Source organism: Littorina saxatilis, linkage group LG3 (genome assembly GCF_037325665.1).
Source record: "Littorina saxatilis isolate snail1 linkage group LG3, US_GU_Lsax_2.0, whole genome shotgun sequence".
Classification (NCBI taxonomy): domain Eukaryota; kingdom Metazoa; phylum Mollusca; class Gastropoda; order Littorinimorpha; family Littorinidae; genus Littorina; species Littorina saxatilis.
Genome location: NC_090247.1, coordinates 9,528,473 through 9,553,395, shown reverse-complemented (window position 1 = coordinate 9,553,395; position 24,923 = coordinate 9,528,473). Strand labels below are relative to the sequence as shown.

The following is a 24,923-nucleotide window of genomic DNA, read 5'->3' as shown; positions in this document are numbered from 1 at the left end:
AACACGAATACATGAGGATGAACATAATGAACATGAGAAAGTACACAACAGTCAAAATAACGACAACAAACGACATACGAGACAATCAGGATAGTCAAACACAAAGCACGTACGTCATAAAGGCCCTCCTCATTCCATAAATGATATCTATCGTAAGAAAGTACTTATCTACACGTTCGACGAATTCAGGGGGGGGGGGTGCGCCCTCGGGTCGACACCTGCGTCTCTGTCGCGGGGGTGAGAGAATCAGCCCAGTTAAGAGCTGTCACACGGCACACACTCTGCAGCGACGGCGCCGGTTCGATGTTGCTGCCCAACAGCAGCGTGGTTGCGCCGCTGTGACGTTACAAGATAGCTGCTCAAAACAGCGTAATGAAGCCTCGGAGAAGATCCAGAGGGGCTGCTCACACAGCAGCGTGGGGGTGACGATGCGAGAGTCCAAACTGGCTGCTCACGCAGCAGCGTGGTGGTGCCTCCTCCATGCTGTGAAGCTAGGGTTCGCACCTTCCCGTCCGGTCTGTCTTCGACAGTAAACGCTGAAAGCCTCACACAGGCTAATGAAAATCATCGCGTACACTTTACGCAACCGACTTTAACAAAGTCCACAGTAGACGTACATTACTACTGAAAATAACTTCGAACTCAAACGACAATTCACACACGAATTTCGAAGCCGTTCGACAAACATCTGGTCTCGGCCGAGACAGAAAAAAGAATGCCTATGAATTTCTCAGTCAGCAACCAGGTAAACGGTGAACCCTACAAATAGCGCGCAGCTTACCGTGAACGTCCCGTGCAATGCGTGCAAAGCGTGCAAGGCGCGAATCACTGAGCTAAGCCCAGCTACCGGTCTTCCCACCTTGACACAGGTACCTGTCAGCAACGCCCGACCAAGGAACCTTATAACTACATACAACTGTCCGCGACAATGCCCCCCAAGTTAAGCATAGACATCTGTCTACACGGCAAAAGATCACTCTTCAACGCATGCCCGACTGAGGTAGTCGGCTCCCACGTTGCGACTACCGGGAATCACCCGCACATGACAAAACAAGCAAACAAAAAGATATGCATTATTCCTGTAGCATGCACGTCAAAAATGTACAAAACCTGTTTCTTAGCCCCCGAAGATGTAGATTTTAACAGTTATGCCTGTGTTCTTGAAGACTTCCTTGATCATCTCACGGACGGCGCTCCAGTTCAGCTCGTCCAATCCACATCCGATCTGCGGCATGGCCAGGGAAGCGACATTGTTCTGCTTGCAGTGGTCCCTCATAGCTTCCATGGAGGACCGCAGCGTTTTGTAGGAGGGTTTGTGAAAGTAGCGTTTCTTGGTGATCATGTAGTAAACGTAGGAAGCACCTACCTGTAGTACAGCTACCTCTCCCACCTTCTTGTTTTGTGCTCTAAGTTGATCAACTTTTCCAAACGATTGCTTGAAGCGAACGGCAATGCCTTTTCCCATCTCAAGATCTTCACTGACGCAGTGGGCCATAGCATCATCAGGTTCACAGCTGAAAAGGTCGCCTCTGATCTCTGTTAGCTCAAACCCCACAACAGGTTGACCCTGTCGCCCTTGTCTGTCTCTGTACAACTTGAGAAGATTGGCGTGGTACAGCTTCTCACGCCCGTAGATCCGAATCCTGTAGTCTGACTCGCCCTTCTTCTCCAGAACGTCAAACGGTCCCTGCCAACACAGCTGCAGCTTGTTCTTCTTCTGCGGCAGCAGCAACAAAACCTTGTCTCCAGGCTGGAACTGTCTTCGAACTGTCTTCCGGTTGAACACCTTCGCGTGTTTCTGTGCAGCCGCTGACAAATTCTGACGCGCCAGTTTGCAGGTTTCTTCAATCCGGTTCCTCAAGTCAACCACATACTCAGAAGTCGTGCGAACTTGCTCATCGACTTGCTCTTCCGTCCATAGGTTGCGAAGAACAGACATGGGTCCTCGCACTGTCCTGCCGTATAGAAGCTCAAAGGGAGAGAATCCCAGACTCTCCTGTGGAACTTCACGATAAGCGAAGAGGAGTGCAGGAATGTAGCGATCCCACTGCTTCGGTTTCTCTTGAGCAAGCTTGCGTAGCATGGTCTTGAGTGTTCCGTTGTATCGTTCCACCAATCCGTTTCCTTGCGCATGATACGGAGTAGTCGCTAAACCCTTGATGGCCAGCAAACGCTCCACTTCTTTCATCACCTCGGACATGAACTGAGTACCACGGTCTGTCAAAATCTCTGAGGGAATTCCTACTCGAGTCCAGACTGCCCACATCGCTTCTGCAACCTTCACAGCCTCAATCGACTTCAATGGAATGGCTTCCGGGTACCGAGTAGCGTAGTCCACAAACACCAAAATGTACCGGTTACCAGACTCAGAAGCAGGGATGATGGGACCCACCAGATCGATCGCCACCCGCTCGAACGGCGTATCGATGAGAGGCATCTTACCTAACGGTACCTTCTGTGGCTTATGAGAAACCTTCTGACACTGATCGCAAGACAACACAAAGCGACGTATGTCTGCGCACATACCTGGCCAAAAAAACTGCTGCCAAACTCGATCACGTGTCCTCTGGACACCCATGTGACCTCCCATAGGCGGTTCATGGGCCAACTTGATAACACCTAACCTCAACTGCTGGGGAACAACAACCTGAGTATAGACGCTACCACCCCCGCGATACTCACGGTACAGAATCTTCTTCTTCCAAACAAACCCAACTTCACCGGAGTGACCAGACGTTCTGACGTCTCGGCGATCTGCCGCCTCACGACAACTCTTCAAAGTCGAATCATTCCGCTGAAGGTCATGCAACTGCTCAGGGGTGACTGTTTCTAGCCCTGGAGCAGCAACATGTAACAAAGTCGACTTCTTCCCTTCAGCGGCAGCCTGAGCACGAGTGACAACTGACACAACCTTGGACACAGCGTACACTGGAAGAACAATCGAGTCACCCAGCCGGGCGTGATTACCTACAATGAAATCAGCAACAGGTGTATCCATGACGATAGCCTCAACCTCACCAGTGTAGAAAGGACATTCAACCTGAACCTTAATCACTGGATAGCGCCTCTTGATGTCTTTCTCAGCCATAGAAACCTCAAGATCCTGTCCTGTGAACTGAGACCTGGAAACTAATGAACTCTTCACGACACAAACCTGAGATCCAGTATCACGCAACCCCTCCACTGCAACACCATCCACTACAACCAGGCATCTCGGGTCGTAGTCTTGCTGGCTACAGGGAGTACACAAAGTGGGTACACTGACGGGCGGTAAAGACTTCTCAGGACCACTATTCACCGCTCCTGTCGACTTGCTCTTCTTGGGGCAATCTCTAGCCAAATGTTTGGGGGACTCACAGATGAAACACTTCCTACCGGATGTACCAACTGAGTTATCTCCACTTTTCTGCTTTTCACCAACGCCAGCCTTTCCACCCTGATCACGATCATGCTGAAAAAACTTCTTACTGTCACGGTGTGCTTCAAAATGAATCTCAGCGGACTTAACTGCTTCGGCTAACGTCTGAGGTTTTTTCTCCTTAACGTACGCGGCCATGTCCGCGCTCAGGGTCTGCAAGAACTGTTCCAGCAAAACCAACTGTTTCAGTTCTGTGATCTCGGAAAGCTCATGCCACTTAGTCAAATTCTCTTCAATGCGAGCCCCGAACTGTCTGAACGTTTCATGTTCTTTTCTCTTGCAGGTTCTGAGACGACGGCGGTAGGTTTCGGCTGTGAGCTGATAGCGGCCTAACAACGCGACCTTCAAACCGTCATAGTCGTCTGCGCTATCATCATCAAGAGTGTTGTACACTTCTACAGCCCTACCCGACAACCTAGTCGAGACCCTAGTTGCCCATGTATTTCTCTTCCACTTGTACAAGGTAGCGACTCTCTCAAACCTTTTCAACCAAGTAGCTATGTTTTCTTTGCTCTCATCAAACATCGGTATGGAAGGCCGAAAACCACGAAGGTCACTAGACTCTTCTTCACCTGAGGAATCTCCCTCATTATCAGCTCCATCCCTACTTCCTTTCTTCACCCTCTTACTTTCCGACTCTCTCTGCAGGAGTTGCATGCGAAGGTCATGCTCTTCTCTTTCCTGCCTTTGTTTTTCTTCAAACAACTGAGTACGTTCATATGCGGCTTTCTCATCAGTCTCTCGCTGAGCTTGAACATACTTAACTCTCTCATCAGTCTCTCGACGCACTACTTCTAGCTTGTCCTGATAAGCTTCCCTTTCTAGTTCAAGTCTTTCCTGTTTCTCATCTTCACGGGTCATTCGCTCGGCAATAAACTCAGGAATACTGGCAGATTTAACACCTAGCTCCTCAGCAAGTGAACGCCACCTAGCAATCCTATCCGAACTACTTTCCGTCCTAGACGCCATGATAGCACTATCATCAAGAACACGACCAGAACGAAGTTCCATAAACAAGAACAAACTAGCAAACGGTTAGCCAAAACATGAAAAATCAAAACAAGGCACAGCTGACTGGTAACAAGGACAGGAAACCCACAAGGCCTGATGCTAACCCTCGGGCCCCTCCAACCACCCACAGTTACCAGACAACAACAAAAGCTAATTAACTACAGTACATCAGTGTCCAGTGTATGGGAAGTGTGGCCAACGACAAAAATGAAGTGAATTCCTTGAATTCAAAGAGGATTTATCCTGGCAAGCTCGCCATTGTCGCGTGCATGCACGTTTGCATGTTTAGTTTTTCACATAAAAACTTTGGCCACACAACACAGCACTCACAGAACACCAATGTAAATAAATGAAAGTATTTAATAGTTCCCAGTTGGGTGAAATATGGGGGTGACGATGGATGGAACAATGAAAGGGTTAACACGAATACATGAGGATGAACATAATGAACATGAGAAAGTACACAACAGTCAAAATAACGACAACAAACGACATACGAGACAATCAGGATAGTCAAACACAAAGCACGTACGTCATAAAGGCCCTCCTCATTCCATAAATGATATCTATCGTAAGAAAGTACTTATCTACACGTTCGACGAATTCAGGGGGGGGGGGTGCGCCCTCGGGTCGACACCTGCGTCTCTGTCGCGGGGGTGAGAGAATCAGCCCAGTTAAGAGCTGTCACACGGCACACACTCTGCAGCGACGGCGCCGGTTCGATGTTGCTGCCCAACAGCAGCGTGGTTGCGCCGCTGTGACGTTACAAGATAGCTGCTCAAAACAGCGTAATGAAGCCTCGGAGAAGATCCAGAGGGGCTGCTCACACAGCAGCGTGGGGGTGACGATGCGAGAGTCCAAACTGGCTGCTCACGCAGCAGCGTGGTGGTGCCTCCTCCATGCTGTGAAGCTAGGGTTCGCACCTTCCCGTCCGGTCCGTCTTCGACAGTAAACGCTGAAAGCCTCACACAGGCTAATGAAAATCATCGCGTACACTTTACGCAACCGACTTTAACAAAGTCCACAGTAGACGTACATTACTACTGAAAATAACTTCGAACTCAAACGACAATTCACACACGAATTTCGAAGCCGTTCGACAAACATCTGGTCTCGGCCGAGACAGAAAAAAGAATGCCTATGAATTTCTCAGTCAGCAACCAGGTAAACGGTGAACCCTACAAATAGCGCGCAGCTTACCGTGAACGTCCCGTGCAATGCGTGCAAAGCGTGCAAGGCGCGAATCACTGAGCTAAGCCCAGCTACCGGTCTTCCCACCTTGACACAGGTACCTGTCAGCAACGCCCGACCAAGGAACCTTATAACTACATACAACTGTCCGCGACACATCGCCCCAGAGCCGTTTTGTCTCTAAAAGTCACAAGGCTACAACGAACTGATGTCAATAATGATCTCCAAAGACAACAAGAAGAGCAAACGCTCGATCGAGTCACTTTCGCAGTTCTGAATATTATATGAGGCATCAGATGGACAGGAAGAAATTGCTATTCACAACACAATACAGATGTAAATAATTTGATGTAAAGAATAATCCTATAAAGTTTGAATCAAATCCGATGAATAGTTTCAGAGATATGATATTTCAATTTTTTTCCTTCAAGACATACCTGTGACCTTGAAAAAGGTCAAAGGTCACCAAAGCAGACGTCAAAGTGTAGAGGTCACTGGGAGTCACGTTCACATAAAATTTGAGCCCGGTCACTTTTATAGTTTCCGAGAAAAGCCCAACGTTAAGTTGTGTGTTGCCGAACAGAAAAGGCTAGTTATCTCCCTTGTTTTTCTGATAACGTTCGTAAAAGGCTACAGATGTAAATACTTTGATGTAAAGAATAATCCTACAAAGTTTCAATCACATCCGATGAACTTTGTCAAAGATATAAAATGTCTAATTTTTCCTTTGACGCTGACCTGTGACCTTGAAAAAGGTCAAAGGTCAACGAAACCATCGTTAAAGTGTAGAGGTCATTGGAGGTCACGACTAAACAAAATATGAGCCGGATCGCTTTGATAGTTTCCGAGAAAAGTCCAACGTTAAGGTGGTGTCTACGGACGGCCGGCCGGCCGGACAGCCGGCCGGCCGGACAGACTAACACTGACCGATTACATAGTCACTTTTTCTCAAGTGACTCAAAAATACACAAACACAAGTGCACATCGAGTGATGAGCGAACTCTGAACAAACAGCGGGAGGTGCACGGAACAGCCACCGCCGCTGTGTTTTCACTATTCCAATCAGCTGCTAAGCTATGACTGTGCTCTAAAAAGTCGCAAGGCTACAACGATCTGCGTGTGAGGCGAGATCAAAGGCAGGTCCATTGTGATAGCTGGGTGGCCTTGTTTATAGACACTGACCTTCTTCCCAGGGGTCATTGACCCAGTTTTAGCTATGAGAGGTGGTTCCCCTTTCATATGAGAGAGGAAACACTTCCTGCACCCGGGTCAGTGACCGAGTTTAACCTTTGGGGAGTTTAACCTATGGGGCTTTGATGTCTTGAGAGGAAACTTGGCCAGGGTAGTACCGTAAAGTACCTTGTAAGCGCCCACCCCCCCTGTGCACCAATTCCGACCCAAAGTAGGGGGTGGGCGCTTACTAGGTACTACACCCTATGCACGAGCAGTTTTCAGTAAGAAATGGGATCTTTGATCACTTCGTAATCATATCTTCTTTCTTTTTTCATCTTCCATTGTTTTTCTTGTTCGTATTGTCATTAGAAGAGCTTGGGGAGACAAATGTCGTCGCATCCTTTTCTTGTCTGCAGAGGTGCCGCTGTCGGCCGCACTGTGTCACTGTTTCCCTTGAACAAGGGGTACGTCTTCTGGATATGGGCAGCAGTCTATTTTACTTGGCCAAAGACTGTTTTCGGCAGAGAGAGAGAGAGAGAGAGAGAGAGAGAGAGAGAGAGAGAGAGAGAGAGAGAGAGAGAGAGAGAGAGAGAGAGAGAGAGATAGAGAGAGAGAGAGAAATCACAGAGAGAGATCACAGAGAGAGATCACAGAGAGAGAGATCACAGAGAGAGAGAGAGAGAGAGAGAGAGAGAGAGAGATCAGAGAGAGAGAGAGAGAGAGAAATCAGAGAGAGAGAGAGATCAGAGAGAGAGAGAGATCAGAGAGAGAGAGAGAGCTTCTTCTTTTCCTTTCCGGCCTGGTGACGTAACAGGGTATCGCGATTCTCTCGCCATTCTCGTATCCTTTTTCTATCTACCCCAAACTCACTTGCTGTTTGCGACACATTTCCATTGGCGTTATTATCCAAATAGTCAAGAGCTGACAGCTTAAATGCAACGGTGTACGATTTGATCCGCGGCATCTTGTAATCATTGACTTGCAGGCGTTTGATAGGGTTTGCAAGAAAGGGAAATCATTCACAAAACTAGCAGATCAAGTGCGGAATTTTTATTTCCCCTGATTTCAATGGTGTAAAGTGGGGGGTGGGCGCTTACAAGGTACTATACCCTATGCACGGTTTTGGACTAAAAGTGGGGGGTGGGCGCTTACTCGATACTGGGCGCTTACAAGGTACTTTACGGTACATGCACCAGAACTGGTGGACACCATGAAATCGGAGATAGATCAGAATGTACATGTACATGCTTTTACACGACTTTTTAAATTTTACTTCTAAAATTGTGACAGTAAAGTGAACATTTGAACTATGCCTCTATGGATTATATTATGAAGCTGTTGAAAACATGCAGAGATTGTACTCTCCAAGGAAAGATCGATGGGACGATCATTTGAAGGTGAGTGGGAAAACTTGTCTTAAGGCCATTTAGGGTTGAAAACTCTACAGCGAATTACTGATATAACGAACTAAAATGTATCTCCCTTGAGATTCGTTGTACCCGGACTCCACTGTATCACCAACGCATTACCGTCATAACACACAGTGAACAACTGTGCACGTCGCTCAAAGTCATGTTCCTTGTTGCTGACCAAGTTGAGTGATCCACTCACTAACAGCGTGAAGAATTATCCATTAGAGGACCACAAGGCCAGTACTCTCCCAACTGAGCTACCAAACCCTCTACTAATTGTACTGACTGTTTTCAAATGCAGACAGGCGGCTGCTCATGCCAAATGAAATTTTCACATCCCCTGAGAAAAGTCCCCCCCCCCAACACACACACAAATCCCTCCCCCCCCCCCCCCCCAACACACCTTGACCCACTCACACCATGACCCACTCACTTACAAGGCCCTTGCAGGTGGTGTGATCATGGGTAACCTGATGAGTCGTTTTCAAGTCTAAAAGTCAAAAGTTAGTTTGAGATGTCCTGAATGTTGACGATTCAAGAAAAGGACACTGCCTCCCTCCAAGCCCCTCCACCCCCCACCAACTGACACCCTGCCCCAACTCATGACACCCCCCTCACCAACCAACAACCCACCACCGAACCGACACCGCACACCCCAAACCATGCACTACACTCACTCATGAGATCCTTGAATGTGACGCGGTCATGGGTGAGCAGGTTATCAACCACTGTGCGCCAGCTGGCCACACTGCGAGCGTCCATCTGGAAACAGTTGGGGTCGAGCAGTAGCTCCAGACTCTCTCTGCGCCACGCCTTGCGACTGTACTGGTACCCGCTCACACTGCTCAACAGCTGCGAGCACGCCCGGAAACTTGGCATGTTGTCAGCACTGAAACACACATGACGCATACGTTACGCATACATTACACAACAACTGCGAGCACGCCCAGAAACTCGTAATGTTGTCAGCAGTGAAACACACATGACACATACATTACGCATACATTACACAACAGCTGCGAGCACGCCCTGAAACTCAGCATGTTGTCAGCACTGAAACACACATGACGCATGTACTACACAACCGCACATCTCTGTGTGTAAGCATGCAGGCAGCTGAGGACGCAATCCTAACAATAGCCTTCTCATTCTGCCCCATGTTGAACAAGTTGATGAACTTCTTGTCTCCGATGAGCTCAGTGAATGTGAATCAAGGACTCTGCTGTCTGATCCAGAAAACTTCTTCTTCTTCTTCTTCAGCATTCCAGAATTGTCTGGTTACGTGCGAGCTCGTTTGCCCATTTGGGCGCAGTGGCATGGTGGTAAGACGTCGGCCTCCAAATCGGAAGGTCGTGAGTTCGAATCCCTGTCGCTGCCGCCTGGTGGGTTAAGAGTGGAGATTTTTCCGATCTCCCAGGTCAACTTATGTGCAGACCTGCTTAGTGACTTAACCCCCTTCGTGTGTACACGCAAGCACAAGACCAAGTGCGCACGGAAAAGATCCTGTAATCCATGTCGGAGTTCGGTGGGTTATGGAAACACGAAAATACCCAGCATGCCTATACTCAACGAAAGCGGAATGAGCTGACTATGCTCTCAGAGTATAGTGTGGGGGATCCAGAAAACAAGTCCAGTGTGGAAAAAGTTCTATGACACAAGTTATGACTGGTAGTCTACACGGAGTGAGAATCAGAGAGGAGTACCAGGACTCACAAGAAAGAGCAAACTGTTGCATGCTTGTGATTATTTGTTTGAGCATTGCAATTCTAAGCTTGGTGTAACAGCGTAGCAATTTGTCTTAAAATGTAGCATGCAACGCTGAAAGCGTAGCAATGAGCGCTTCTGGGGTGATAACGCGAGACAACTCCTGTGATCTTGCCGCGAGGTGGCGCCAGTTACCAGCCGAAAGAAAGAAGGGGCATAACCTCACCAGAACCGCCCATTGTCTGTTTACCGAATAAAATGCACGACTTACACATGAACTGTTACCAAACCGATATGCTATTTGGGACCAACGCAAGTTTTTTTTTCTTTCTCGTGTGATTTTGCTGCGAGGTGGCGCCAGTTACCAGCCGAAAGAAAGAGGGGGCATAACCTCACCAGAACCGCCCATTGGCAGCTCTGCAAGAATCTACCTCAAAAGCACAAAATTCACCCGCTTTCACCATGCCACTCAACAGTGTTGACCCAAGATTACCTGTGATGCCTGAGATAAGGGAAGACGTTGTGTAGCAGGGTGGTGAGGAAGGTCACCACCTTGTCTTTCTCCTCACTGCTATTGACTGAGCTATATCTCCCTAAGATTGACCCAAGATTACCTGTGATGCCTGAGGTAAGGTAAGACGTTGTGTAGCAGGGTGGTGAGGAAGGTCACCACCTTGTCTTTTTCCTCACTGCTATTGACTGAGCTACATCTCCCTAAGATTGACACAAGATTACCTGTGATGCCTGAGATAAGGTAAGACGTTGTGTAGCAGGGTGGTGAGGAAGGTCACCACCTTGTCTTTCTCCTCACTGCTTTTGACTGAGCTACATCTCCCTAAGATTGACCCAAGATTACCTGTGATGCCTGAGGTAAGGAAAGACGTTGTGTAGCAGGGTGGTGAGGAAGGTCACCACCTTGTCTTTCTCCTCACTGCTATTGACTGAGCTACATCTCCCTAAGATTGACCCAAGATTACCTGTGATGCCTGAGGTAAGGAAAGACGTTGTGTAGCAGGGTGGTGAGGAAGGTCACCACCTTGTCTTTCTCCTCACTGCTATTGACTGAGCTACATCTCCCTAAGATTGACCCAAGATTACCTGTGATGCCTAAGGTAAGGTAAGACGTTGTGTAGCAGGGTGGTGAGGAAGGGCACCACCTTGTCTTTCTCCTCACTGCTACATCTCCCTAAGGTTAACCCAAGATTACCTGTGATGCCTGAGGTAAGGAAAGACGTTGTGTAGCAGGGTGGTGAGGAAGGTCACCACCTTGTCTTTCTCCTCACTGCTACATCTCCCTAAGGTTAACCCAAGATTACCTGTGATGCCTGAGGTAAGGAAAGACGTTGTGTAGCAGGGTGGTGAGGAAGGGCACCACCTTGTCTTTCTCCTCACTGCTGTAGACCACGTCCAACATGGGCGCCGTCAGCTCGGCCAGCAGCATTAGCGCCTGCACGCTGTACTTGGAATCTGTCGCCCCCGTAACCGCCACCTCCTTCACCTTAAAAAAAACAAGAAAAGGTATGTTGTTGGAACGTTTCATTATACCATTTTGTTTTTAAATATATCAAAAATAACATTTATTAGTTTAATTATTTAAAAAATTATCAATTTTGGAACATAGGCAGTTTTGTTTTGAGATTTCTCTTTCACCTTCACTTGCTTGCTGGCTGCAGCTGCCGCCTCAGCTTGCTCCGTTTCTGCTTCGTCGCCTTCGGTCAGCTCCGACTGCGGGCCTGGCTTGACTGCGTAGTTTCTTCTCAGCCACGTTGTTTGTTCCAGCGACGTGCCTGCGATCATGGTGACCGACTCCAGAAGTTTCTGGGTGATGTCCTGCAATACAGATAGAATATCCCACAGATACAAACTTGCCCCACTGTTCAGAATGCTGAAAACACCTCATACTCTTCACAACACGAGTTTTCTCACCTGTAGCTCCTTCTGTGCTTTCTTCTCTTCCAGTGCAGGGGCTTTGTGCACAAAGTCATTGAGAATCCTGCAACAGAAAGGGAGACAATCAATACTAGTCCACAGTAGCTTTAACATGTGTCACAGCTGTATCGAAGGAAGCAGAACACACCCTGCCAAAAGAAGTGTTGAGCGACAGACAGAGAGACAGAGAGACAGAGAGACAGAGAGACAGTCAGAGAGACAGACAGAGAGACAGACTCACTGCAAGAGGACGAAGGTAGCAGGTGGCTGTAGCCCCATGGCCATGACGTCTCTGATCGACAGCAGTTTGTTTGTTCGTTCATGGGCTGAAACTCCCACGGCTTTTACGTGTATGACCGTTTTTACCCCGCCATTTAGGCAGCCATACGCCGCTTTCGGAGGAACAGCAATGAAGACAGACAAACAGACATACAGACAGACAGACAGAGAGACAGACTCACTGCAAGAGGACGAAGGTAGCAGGTGGCTGTAGTCCCATGGCCATGACGTCTCTGATTAGCGACAACAGTGCAGGCCACGAGTCCAGCAGCTGAGCGCCGGTGTGTTGTTGGACGTACACAAAGAAAAACTGCAGCAGGTTCACCTCTAGTGGCACCGATTTCTGTAAAATAAAACAATTAAAAAAACTCTGTGAGCAGTGCAAATAATTATTATAACAGCAGTAGTGCGAGCTACACCGTAACACTGACAAACAAGGCATTGACCTTAAAATTATTGGATCAACAGCTATTGCATTGCAGCGCGTATCCCAAAGGGCAAGTTTTAACAGGTGTGGTTGTAGATGTGTTTGAGCAGACTTATGTGTCTGTATCTCTCACCTTGTTCTTACTGGGCTCTGTGTGTGGGGGCTGTTTGAGTACAGACTTGATGGTCTGTATCAGGGTGTCTGTATCTCTCACCTTGTTCTTGCTGAGCTCTGTGTGTGGGGGCTGTTTGAGCACAGACTTGATGGTCTGTATCAGGGTGTCTGTATCTCTCACCTTGTTCTTGCTGGGCTCTGTGTAAGGGGGCTGTTTGAGCACAGACTTGATGGTCTGTATCAGGGTGTCTGTATCTCTCACCTTGTTCTTGCTGAGCTCTGTGTGTGGGGGCTGTTTGAACACAGACTTGATGGTCTGTATCAGGGTGTCTGTATCTCTCACCTTGTTCTTGCTGAGCTCTGTGTGTGGGGGCTGTTTGAGTACAGACTTGATGGTCTGTATCAGGGTGTCTGTATCTCTCACCTTGTTCTTGCTGAGCTCTGTGTGTGGGGGCTGTTTGAGACTTGATGGTCTGTATCAGGGTGTCTGTATCTCTCACCTTGTTCTTGCTGAGCTCTGTGTGTGGGGGCTGTTTGAGCACAGACTTGATGGTCTGTATCAGGGTGTCTGTATCTCTCACCTTGTTCTTGCTGAGCTCTGTGTGTGGGGGCTGTTTGAGTACAGACTTGATGGTCTGAATCAGGGTGTCTGTATCTCTCACCTTGTTCTTGCTGAGCTCTGTGTGTGGGGGCTGTTTGAACACAGACTTGATGGTCTGAATCAGGGTGTCTGTATCTCTCACCTTGTTCTTGCTGAGCTCTGTGTGTGGGGGCTGTTTGAGTACAGACTTGATGGTCTGAATCAGGGTGTCCATGGGTAACACCTTGATGGCACCGACCAGCTCAACCAACAGCTGTTGGTCCTCACAAGGCGGGGGTAGCACTCCCGTCTGAAACACACAAACACAATTTCCTCCTCTTGTGGGTTGGCAAGCATGTATACACTCACACACTTACATCTACACTCACACACACTCACATGCAAACACTCCTGTCTGAATCATACAGCCATAAATTGCTCTATCTCAGGCTGGCAAGCTTGCCTACATTCACACACACACTCACATGCAAACACTCATGTCTGAATCATACAGCCATAAATTGCTCTATCTCAGGCTGGCAAGCATGCCTACACTCACATGCAAACACTCCTGTCTGAATCATACAGCCATAAATTGCTCTATCTCAGGCTGGCAAGCATGCCTACACTCACATGCAAACACTCCTGTCTGAATCATACAGCCATAAATTGCTCTATCTCAGGCTGGTAAGCATGCCTACACTCACATTCACACACTCATGCGAACACTCTCACACTTGCTTTTCACCTTCATCTTGTTCAACCCTTGGCTATCCTTTTTTTTATTTTGTACTTTTATCCTAATTGTTTGATTCTGTATTTGTCTTGATTACCATACTGTGGTGGGTTTTTTTTCCCCCCTTTACATCCTAGTTTTAGCAGGGTGAAGATTGTAAAACTAGCTTCTGCATAAAACCTCTACCCTTGTGTAACAAAGATCAACCAGTCCACCTCTCCCTCTCTCTTAGACCAAATCAAAATATATGTTGGTTTAGGGTAATCCGACCGACCCTATTTTTTCCCACCGACCTTAATCTTTTTTTTATCATTTCTGGAATTTAAAACAACAAAAAAACAACCTCTGGCACACTTGGCGAACCATACCCAGACAACAACAACACACACAAAACCCCGACCTACCGACCCTAATTGTTTTGGTCATGTTACCCTAAACCAACATATATTTTTGTTTGGCCATACCTTTTTGATGGGCCCGGCAGGTTTCTGGCGACGATCGTTCCAGGCGACAGCGAAGGCTGCTAGCAGATGGTTGCCATGGAGGAGGGAGAGGGGACTCAACAGCTCCAGGACGTGCTGTCGGACAACCTGCATGGTGGACACAGGATTCTATGACCGACGTTATTACCACACTGACACTCAAATCAAATCAAATCAAATCAAATTTTATTTTACGAGGGTTGTGGCATAAGCTATATAAATGAGCTTCTTTTCAACCAGCCCTCGCCCAGAGAGGGATACTCTAATCTTAAATACACTGGTCATTCAAGCCCTTTCATTTCAATGTTTCTAAGGGTAATTCATTTTTCAGGTTATTTGGTCTGCAAAAATTCTGTGCACTTGCCTACATTAAACCAAATAAACTGTAACTGGAGAAAAGAAATCCATTACCTGTCTTTCAATAAAACAAGCAAGCACAGAACAAAAAAGAAAAAAAAAAAAAAAAAAGCAAAACACAGCAATTCTTATGTATGCAGTAAGCTGCAAGACTAATTCTCTCTCAGACATGCTGAACCAAATTAAAAGCAAATTAATCTAGCATTGACACCATCTTCAGCTGATTCAAGCAGCATGTCACAACACACACGTTAGAAAGCATTTAACAGAAATCGACCACTGCAAAGCACACAGTGGAATAAACTCATACCCCACGACCTTCACCTTGCTCACACCCCAAGACCTTCACCTTGGAATCTCCCATGATCAAGCGATGCACACCCTCCCTGCGCTGTCTGGCGACGTCTGTGACTGCTGACTGAGCAGTGTCGGTGTTGACGGCTTTCCAGAGTGTGGCCATGCATGCCATGATGCGCGGCAAAATGCTCAGCAGATTGTTACGTGCCTCCAACACTGGTGAGACCGGTGAGGTATCTCTCTGTGGGCTTGTCTCCTGTGGTGAGCAAAAAAAAGAGATTATAAGAGATATCTCAAGGCAAGGTAAGACTGATGAGTTATGTGGCTGTTGGCTCGTCTCCTGTGGTGAACAAAACAGGAAGAGATTATAAGAGATATCTCAAGGCAAGATGCTCAGCAGATTGTTACGAGCCTCGGACATGCGCCTGGGTGAGTGCGTGAGTGAGTGCATGTGTGCGTGCGTGTGTGTGTGTGTGTGTTTCTGATGTTGTTTTTCTCTCACATATATAGAGACAAGTTTAGTAGAGATTTGCAGCACTTGTTTATTGTGTATTTCTCCAACCCCTCTCCCGGCATGCTTGTTTCAAATACCAACCATAACAAACACAAACTGAAACACTAAACGCAATCAATCAAAACCGTTGTCAGTTGCATTCATGACAAAAAATCAGTTATAAACCACTGACATTTTTGTTGGTAAACTCAAACACAAACTAAAAAGACAACTAAACATCTTCAAATGAGCTGACCTGTTGCAAAAGCATACGCCAATACTGGAAAACAAGACACTGACATTTAAAGATGATACTTCTGCATCCATGCTCTAGGACAGGTGAAGCGTCTTGTACTGTGAGATGGAGAAAGAGACTACGACATGAAGCACAGAGAACCACCAAGACTTAGTCCCTACTGTTACAATGGCGTCATGTACTGTACAGAGAACCACCAAGACTTAGTCCCTACTGTTACAATGGCGTCATGTACTGTACAGAAATCAGACCTGCCATCCCTTGTGAAGCCTCAAGTGTAGCAATTCAGATTTTTGGGGGAATTATTAGCGTGGCTAAATGGTGTGGAAGTGTAGCATTGTCTAAAATGTATTCGCACCTCTGCATTTATGCTATTTCATGCAAGCATATATACATTTCTAATAAATTTATTTAGGAAGCAGGAACATAAATCTCCATAGAGAGTGTCTGAAGTGCCACTTTTCAGCGTGCAAAATGTTTTATGACCCATATTCTTACCGCTTCACGGAGCAAGAATCAGAAACGAGTACCAGGGCTCACAAGAAAGAGCTCACAAGAAAGAGCAAACTGTTGCACGCTTGTGATTATTTGTTTGAGCGTAGCAATTTTAAGCTTGGCGTAACAGCGTAGCAACTGGTCTTAAAACGTAGCATGCTACGCCAAAAGAATAGCAGTTGGCAGCTCCGAGTAATAAACATCCAGAAACTACTCAGAATTGATGATATAAAAAACCGCTGGGTCCACATACTGTAAATGTAACGGTTTTGTTTTTTTCAGTAATTAAACGTTCCAATGACCTGGTCCGTTCTTGTTCTTTGATTCTCAATTAAGGACAGCCTTGACAGACAGTCAAACGAACATACAAACAAACAGACAGACAGACAGACAGACAGACACAGACAGACAGACAGACAGACAGACAGACAGACAGACAGACAGACAGATACACCAAGTACTGACCCTGCCACTGCCTAAGGGGTTGAAGACGTGAATGAGGTTGGTCAGGATGTGTCCGGCACTGGCCGTCTCCGTGGTAACGTTGGAGGTGGGGGCGGGGGCGGGCTGACCAATGGACACGTTGGTGTTGGAGTCCAGCAGACAGTAGTGACACAGGGTGGTCAGTCCCTCCAGGAGGGTCACCACGTGGTCAGGAGGGACCTTGGTCACTCTGCAAGACATCCAATTGTCACCAAATTAACCTTCTTCTACTTCTAGATAAAAAGAAGACACAGTCACCAAATTAACCTTCTACTACTTCTAGATAAAAAGAAGACACAGTCACCAAATTAACCTTCTACTACTTCTAAATAACAAGAAGAGCAAACGCTCGATCGAGTCACTTTCGCAGTTCTGAATATTATATGAGGCATCATGGACAGGAAGAAATTGCTATTCACAACACAATGAGTCACGTTCACATAAAATTTGAGCCCGGTCACTTTTATAGTTTCCGAGAAAAGCCCAACGTTAAGTTGTGTGTTGCCGAACAGAAAAGGCTAGTTATCTCCCTTGTTTTTCTGATAACGTTCGTAAAAGGCTACAGATGTAAATACTTTGATGTAAAGAATAATCCTACAAAGTTTCAATCACATCCGATGAACTTTGTCAAAGATATAAAATGTCTAATTTTTCCTTTGACGCTGACCTGTGACCTTGAAAAAGGTCAAAGGTCAACGAAACCATCGTTAAAGTGTAGAGGTCATTGGAGGTCACGACTAAACAAAATATGAGCCCGATCGCTTTGATAGTTTCCGAGAAAAGTTTGTCAAAGATATAAAATGTCTAATTTTTCCTTTGACGCTGACCTGTGACCTTGAAAAAGGTCAAAGGTCAACGAAACCATCGTTAAAGTGTAGAGGTCATTGGAGGTCACGACTAAACAAAATATGAGCCCGATCGCTTTGATAGTTTCCGAGAAAAGTCCAACGTTAAGGTGGTGTCTACGGACGGACGGCCGGACGGCCGGACGGACGGCCGGACGGCCGGACGGCCGGCCGGACGGCCGGCCGGCCGGACAGACTAACACTGACCGATTACATAGAGTCACTTTTTCTCAAGTGACTCAAAAAGAAACCACAGTCACCAAATTAACCTTCTTCTACTTCTGAATAAAAAGAAGACACAGTCACCAAATTAACCTTCTACTACTTCTAAATAAAAAGAAACCACAGTCACCAAATTAACCTTCTTCTACTTCTAAATAAAAAGAAGACACAGTCACCAAATTAACCTTCTACTTCTAAATAAAAAGAAGCCACAGTCACCAAATTAACCTTCTTCTACTTTTAAATAAAAAGAAGCCACAGTCACCAAATTAACCTTCTACTTCTAAATAAAAAGAAGCCACAGTCACCAAATTAACCTTCTACTTCTAAATAAAAAGAAGCCACAGTCACCAAATTAACCTTCTACTTCTAAATAAAAAGAAGCCACAGTCACCAAATTAACCTTCTACTTCTAAATAAAAAGAAGACACAGTCACCAAATTAACCTTCTACTTCTAAATAAAAAGAAGCCACAGTCACCAAATTAACCTTCTTCTACTTCTAAATAAAAAGAAGACACAGTCACCAAATTAACCTTCTACTTCTAAATAAAAAGAAGCCACAGTCACCAAATTAACCTTCTTCTACTTCTAAATAAAAAGAAACCACAGTCACCAAATTAACCTTCTACATGTACTTCTAAATAAAAAGAAGACACGCCAGTAACCAGGTTAGGTACTTGTTTTGAGCAATATTTCGGCAGATAAACTGCCTTCGTCAGGATGGTAAGAAAGTACGGAATGACGGCCATTCTACTACTTCTTCAGCATTCGACGGTTGTGTCACTCATAGTCTTATGCCTGCTGATGCTATGAACTGGCAAGTTCGACGCAGGTCTTCCACAGTTCCCCACAGTTTTGCTTCTGGAGTTATGCTCTCTGGCCAGGTTTGCTTGCTTGCTTGTTTTGCTTAACGCCCAGCCGACCACGAAGGGACATATCAGGGCGGTGCTGCTTTGACATATAACGTGCGCCACACACAAGACAGAAGTCGCAACACAGGCTTCATGTCTCACCCAGTCACATTATTCTGACACCGGACCAACCAGTCCTAGCACTAACCCCATAATGCCAGACGCCAGGCAGAGCAGCCACTAGATTGCCAATTTTAAAGTCTTAGGTATGACCCGGCCGGGGTTCGAACCCACGACCTCCCGATCACGGGGCGGACGCCTTACCACTAGGCCAACCTTGCTGCTCTGGCCAGGTCTGATCGCAAATTAACCATCAACCATAATTGACAAACACAATGGTTGCATTCACATGCAAAGCAGGCCAGGCAATCAGGGACAGACTGACAGAACACACACAAACATACAAACAGAAAGGGAAGCGAGCACGCATACACGCAAACAGATACACAAACACAAATTGAAAATTCCATGACAACGTCAATTTAAAAGGGTTATTTTGGGTCTCTCCTTGAAGAAAAACGTACATTTGCCGGGTAAGGATAAAGGGGGAGAGGGAAACGGGGGAACGGGGGTATCCAGAACCCAGGTAAGCACCCCCTCCCCCCAGATCCAGGACTAGTATTTGCGAAAGTGGCTATACAAAGCTTTAGCACTGAGTTTTCGCTTATCGACTTTGCAAAGCCTTTGGGAAGTCGGCTTCGGGCTCAATTAACACTTTCTACCCCACCTATGTTGACCAAGTTTTTTTTTTAGCAGAGACCAGCTGTGCTGCAGCAGGTCACTCAGAATTGTAGAAACTGTGTAGTAACTGTGTATCAACAGGCTGGAATGCAGGCATTAGATGGATGTTACAGGAAGCGACTGAAGCTAACCATCTGAGCGGATATATCCGTACCTGGTCAGATAGAGCCATATGAGTGGGTAAGGATATATCCGTACCTGGGAGACAATGAGTTAAGGGACCGCCCAAACACAGCAGGGATGATTATCAAATAAAATCCAATACTGAACTTTTTTTTAAACCTAGCCAGCACCTATCCTCAACCTCGGTCCACCGTATCGCGACTAACAAACAGATTGATTAAAATGCAACTTTACAACAACAACAAAAAAGTTAATACGGAATTCCGTATAATACGAAAGGAAAATCACCCATGACACAGTGTCAAGTAGACTCACTTGGACTTGTTGGCGGTGCACTCGGCAGCCAGACCCTCCAGGTTGCGACACAGCTGGGACACGATGCACAGCACCACCTGCGTCAGGGAGCGGCCCATGAACGGCAGCGCCGACGTCACGAGGCCCACCCAGTGTCGGTGAAGGTGGCACAGGTGGCGCTGCTTGAGCGCGCTGAGAACACCCGATAGGAACATGGTTTGCTGGGTGATGGGCTCCGTGGCTCTGAACCTGCACACATGCATAGATCTACATAAATGCCTTTTATTTTATTTATTTATTTTTTTTGGCCGCAGTTGCATTGCTTGAACCCATATTTTTTGCCCGATTTTTTTTTATTGATTTTTTTTTTAAGGCGGGGAGCATCCTTCTTCCTTGGTCTTTTTCTGTATAACATAATCAATTTTATATTATACAAAACATAAACTTCTGTCTAATGTTTAACTCTACATGAATGCCATTAGAACCAAGAGAAATGAAGCAAGTGATATGAGAAACCTGTCAGACCCACACAAACACACACACAACACACACACAACACAACACAACACACACACACAACACACACACACAACACACACACACAACACACACACACAACACACACACACATTGGTCTACACAAGAACACATATAGTGTGAATCTTTTGGAGCAATAAATTTCAGCAAACTGAGGTCCAGCATTACTTGAACTCATACTGGACACAACCTGTGATTGTTGTTTTGTAGAAAAAGATCCACTACTACAGAACAGTACAGATTTTACACAAATCATTGTGCATATGTACACACACGCATGCACACATGCATGCACGCAAGCACACACCCACACACCAACACGAATCTTCATTTTTCCCAAACCACATTGCAAACTATGTGTTGAAACAGCTGCCATATCCCATTTTTGTCGAGGCAAACACTTCCAGCCATGACAAAAACATCTTCTGTCGAACCTATCCCAGACCACCCACCTGACTCTGGTCAGCGAGTACTGCACGCTGGTTCAAACCTATCCCAGACCACCCACCTGACTCTGGTCAGCGAGTACTGCACGCTGGTTCGAACCCGGTCCCACTCGGAGGCGGTGGTGCCGGCGGGGAGGTCGGGGGGGAGGGAGCCGCCGCTGAGCGAGATCTGGTCCTCCAGCATGACGGTGACCAGCACCAGACGCAGCAGGCTGATCTGGAATGCCTCCTTCATGGACCCGTCCAGCCCCTGCTCGTTGAACTCGATGATGGCCTCCGTCAGGCTGGGCACGCGCTTGCTGCCTGGAGGGAGAGAGAGGGGAGGATTATAGTGGTACAGTGGAACTCGATGATGGCCTCCGTCAGGCTGGGCACACGCTTGCTGCCTGGTGGGAGAGAGAGGGGAGGATTATAGTGGTACAGTGGAACCTTCACTTTAAGACCCAGCCAATCCAACACTCCCTCCCTTTTGATACCCTCTTTTTGGCTCACGTAAGTGTAGCCTATGCGATGCTAACTTTTGTCTGTCTGTGCGTGCGTGTGTGCATGCGTGCATGCGTATGTATGTATGTCTGTGGTAGAAATTTGACTGAACACCGAAATACTAATTTTACCTGGTTATTATTCAAGCAACAGCTTCAAAGTATTGAAGCAATGATCAACATTTTGTCGGCACGTATGTAGTTAAAGTGTGCATCCAAAGAAAACGGGTGGTGGTCTATGTAATGTAGGGACGCTTCAGCATTTCAGCATTGTACGGCATTACAGTGATTTCTCACACAATTTGGACGAACCACATTCAAAAAATGCCCCCCACCCCCTGAATACCTACCGTACTTTCCGGGTTACAAGGCGCTACAGCGCATAAGGCGCACCCCCCTCTTTTTAAAAAAGATTGTATTCCAGTCACCCATTGGGCGCAGGAGGCCGATAGGGCGCACCAAAATTAAAAAAAGTATACCGGTGCTCTGTGTGTGCGGCGAGATCAAAGGCAGGTCCATTGTGATAGCTGGGTTGCCTTGTTTAGACACTGACCTTCTTCCCAGGGGTCAATGACCCAGTTTTTGCTATGAGAGGTGGTTCCCCTGTCATAGATCTGAGAGAGGAAACACTTCCTGCACCGGGGTCAGTGACCAGTTTAACCTATGGGGCGGTCTCTTTGATGTCTTGAGAGGAAACTTGGCCAGGGTAGTACCTAGTAGCTGAAACATGCATTATCACAAGTTGTTTGACTGGTACTCAGGCGGTCTCTTTGATTTTTTTGGTATTTCATACACGGATTAGGCGCTTCGTTATACAAGACGCAGGGGTCAAACTCGAGGAAAAAAGTCGCGCCTTATGACCTGGAAAGTTCGGTACACATTTTTTTTTAAAATACAAACACTGATCCGAAAATCGTGTATAAACGCGGTCATCATACACACTGGCCAAAGTTACAGGTGTATAACTATAACTGTACATGTATAACTGTATAACTGTACATGCATAACTGTGTAACTGTACACTCACTGTGCGTCTTGACGCGAGCATTGTACACACTGGACAGCAGAGTGTGTAGCAAGGCTTTCTGTACAAAGCTACACGTGTATAACTATAACTGTGCATGCATAACTGTATAACTGTACACTCACTGTGCGTCTTGACACGGGCATCGTACACACTGGCCAGCAGAGTGTGTAGCAAGGCTTTCTGCAGCTTGCAGCGTCCCAACAGGTCAGAGATGTAGGACACGAAGCTTCGCCCACTGTCACGCATGATTGACAGCAGTTCTGACAGCAACAGGGTTAACACCTAGAACACAGATAAAACGCATTAAACTGTGTACTTCTTCTTCTTCTTCTTCTTCTGCGTTCGTGGGCTGAAACTCCCACGTACACTCGTGTTTTTTGCACGAGTGGAATTTTACGTGTATGACCGTTTTTTACCCCGCCATTTAGGCAGTCATACGCCGTTTTTGGAGGAAGCATGCTGGGTATTTTCGTGTTTCTATAACCCACCGAACTCTGACATGGATTACAGGATCTTTTTCGTGTGCACTTGGTCTTGTGCTTGCGTGTACACACGGGGGTGTTCGGACACCGAGGAGAGTCTGCACACAAAGTTGACTCTTAGAAATAAATCTCTCGCCGAACGTGGGGACGAACTCACGCTGACAGCGGCCAACTGGATACAAATCCAGCGCGCTACCGACTGAGCTACATCCCCGCCCCTACTGTGTACTTCAAAAGATGTTTCAGGCCCACTATATAATCAATCAAACATCATTTGTTATTTGTATTTTTGACCAAAATATTACATTTGACAGATCTCAACAGTCATTGTAATTCGAGACCGCAAAAGTATAGAAAAACATTTTGGGCTGTCATCTGGAACAATTAACATATAAAGTATCATGAAGATCTGTCCAGTAGTTTTCTGTGAATCTCTCTACACACACATACACACACAAACACACACAAACACACACACACACAGTACATATGCACACAAACACACACACACACACACAAACACACACACACACACACACACACACAGAGTACATATGCACACAAACACACACACACACAAACACACACATGCACATATATGAACACACACATATTCACACAGACACCGTAACCCTCATCTTGATTCCCAGTATTTGTTAAAATGTTTCGTCAAAACTTGACGAAAGGAGGGTGTGCGTGAAAGATGTAGCACTGACCTCTGCCCCCTGGCTGTGCACCAGCTTGTTGCCCATCAGCTCATCGTCGGTGAGGCGTGACATCATAAGGTTGGGGAAGTAGCCGCGCATGCAGTACAGACACAGCGAGATCACCACCTCCAGGAACATGTTGCTACGGTAACTCGACAACACATCCGCAGGCATCTCCCCGAAGAAGTTCTTGCCGAAGACAGACTTCCTGTGGCGTGCGAGGAGGGTCTGGATGCGAGCGAGGTGGGGGGCGGAAATGGCTGAGATGCTGGTGGTTGCCATGGCGGTGACGACAAGGCGAGGACACTGGACCAGCATGGCACGGATGGTGCTGAGCGCGTACAGGGTGCGTCGATAGTCGTACGGCTGGGTGTACAGCAGCAGGTGCATGTGAAGGGGGTGGATACCCTCCGCCACCTCCTCCTCCTCCTCCCCCCCCTTCCGTCCCCTGTGCAGGATTCCTTTCAACGGTTTATCCTGCGACAGGTCTGTCTCACTGCTGGAGGTCGAGTCGACCTCAAGGCTGGCCGCTTCTATGGCGTTGAGAAGGTCATGGTCGCATATCTGGCTGGAGGTCACGCTGCCCTTGCGCTGCCATTCCGACTCAGTCATGGCGGCCTGCGCCAAGACCCGGTTCAACAGGTCGGACATCAGCTCAGCCACAACTTCCTCAGCGGTGGGCTCCTTGTCCACAAAGTCTTCTTCCGTCAGTTCCGGAGCCGGCTCCTCCTCCTCCTTCCCGTCAAAGTAAATCCCTTCCTTCTGACACGTCTCTTTGTCCAGACGCTTAGCGCCGCTCAGATTCACTTTCTGCCTGCCGGGAAACTCGTACCCGTCAAAGATGAGCTTGTCCAGGGAGCTGACCGAACCAAAAGGGTTGAACCTCAAGCGCACATCTTCAGGATTGACTCTCTCGTAGGACAGTTCTGCTTCAGAATGGGCTCTGACCGGGGCAGTGGAGGCTTGACCGCCTTTCTCGCTCATGACAGTCAGGGCGATGGACTTGAGATCCTCGGTGGACTTGCGCGAAATCTTGGTGCGGGGGTTGTGGTTGACGTGGAAGATCATGTTGCCGCCCTCGCTGCTGATGGCGTAGATGTTGGCCTCGGGGCTGTGGTCGTCGTTGTCCATGTCCGAGAGCGAAACACGCTTTGGGTCGTGCACGTTCACGTGTTGGATGGAGATTCTGTGAAAAAGGATGTAAAGGAAGAGGCTATGACAAGAATGATCCAAAACACTCCCACCCCCTCACCCTCATGTGGGCGTG

General features: G+C 47.1%; 1 protein-coding gene across 2 annotated transcripts in view; it reads right to left on the bottom strand.

The window, feature by feature from the left end:
• LOC138961564 (protein DOP1A-like) overlaps positions 1-24,923 on the bottom strand; it is a 63,633-nt gene that overhangs the window by 23,315 nt on the left and 15,395 nt on the right. For both annotated transcript variants that reach the window (XM_070333228.1, XM_070333229.1), the window contains exons 13-25: positions 23,666-24,842; positions 22,590-22,749; positions 21,021-21,261; positions 19,997-20,224; positions 16,820-17,027; positions 15,163-15,366; positions 14,439-14,564; positions 13,402-13,548; positions 12,300-12,460; positions 11,836-11,902; positions 11,560-11,739; positions 11,226-11,407; positions 8,883-9,094 (exon numbers count right to left, since the gene is read on the bottom strand). In XM_070333228.1, the coding sequence (XP_070189329.1) occupies positions 8,883-9,094; positions 11,226-11,407; positions 11,560-11,739; positions 11,836-11,902; positions 12,300-12,460; positions 13,402-13,548; positions 14,439-14,564; positions 15,163-15,366; positions 16,820-17,027; positions 19,997-20,224; positions 21,021-21,261; positions 22,590-22,749; positions 23,666-24,842 (3,293 nt within the window). The remainder of the gene's footprint in view (positions 1-8,882; positions 9,095-11,225; positions 11,408-11,559; positions 11,740-11,835; positions 11,903-12,299; positions 12,461-13,401; positions 13,549-14,438; positions 14,565-15,162; positions 15,367-16,819; positions 17,028-19,996; positions 20,225-21,020; positions 21,262-22,589; positions 22,750-23,665; positions 24,843-24,923) is intronic.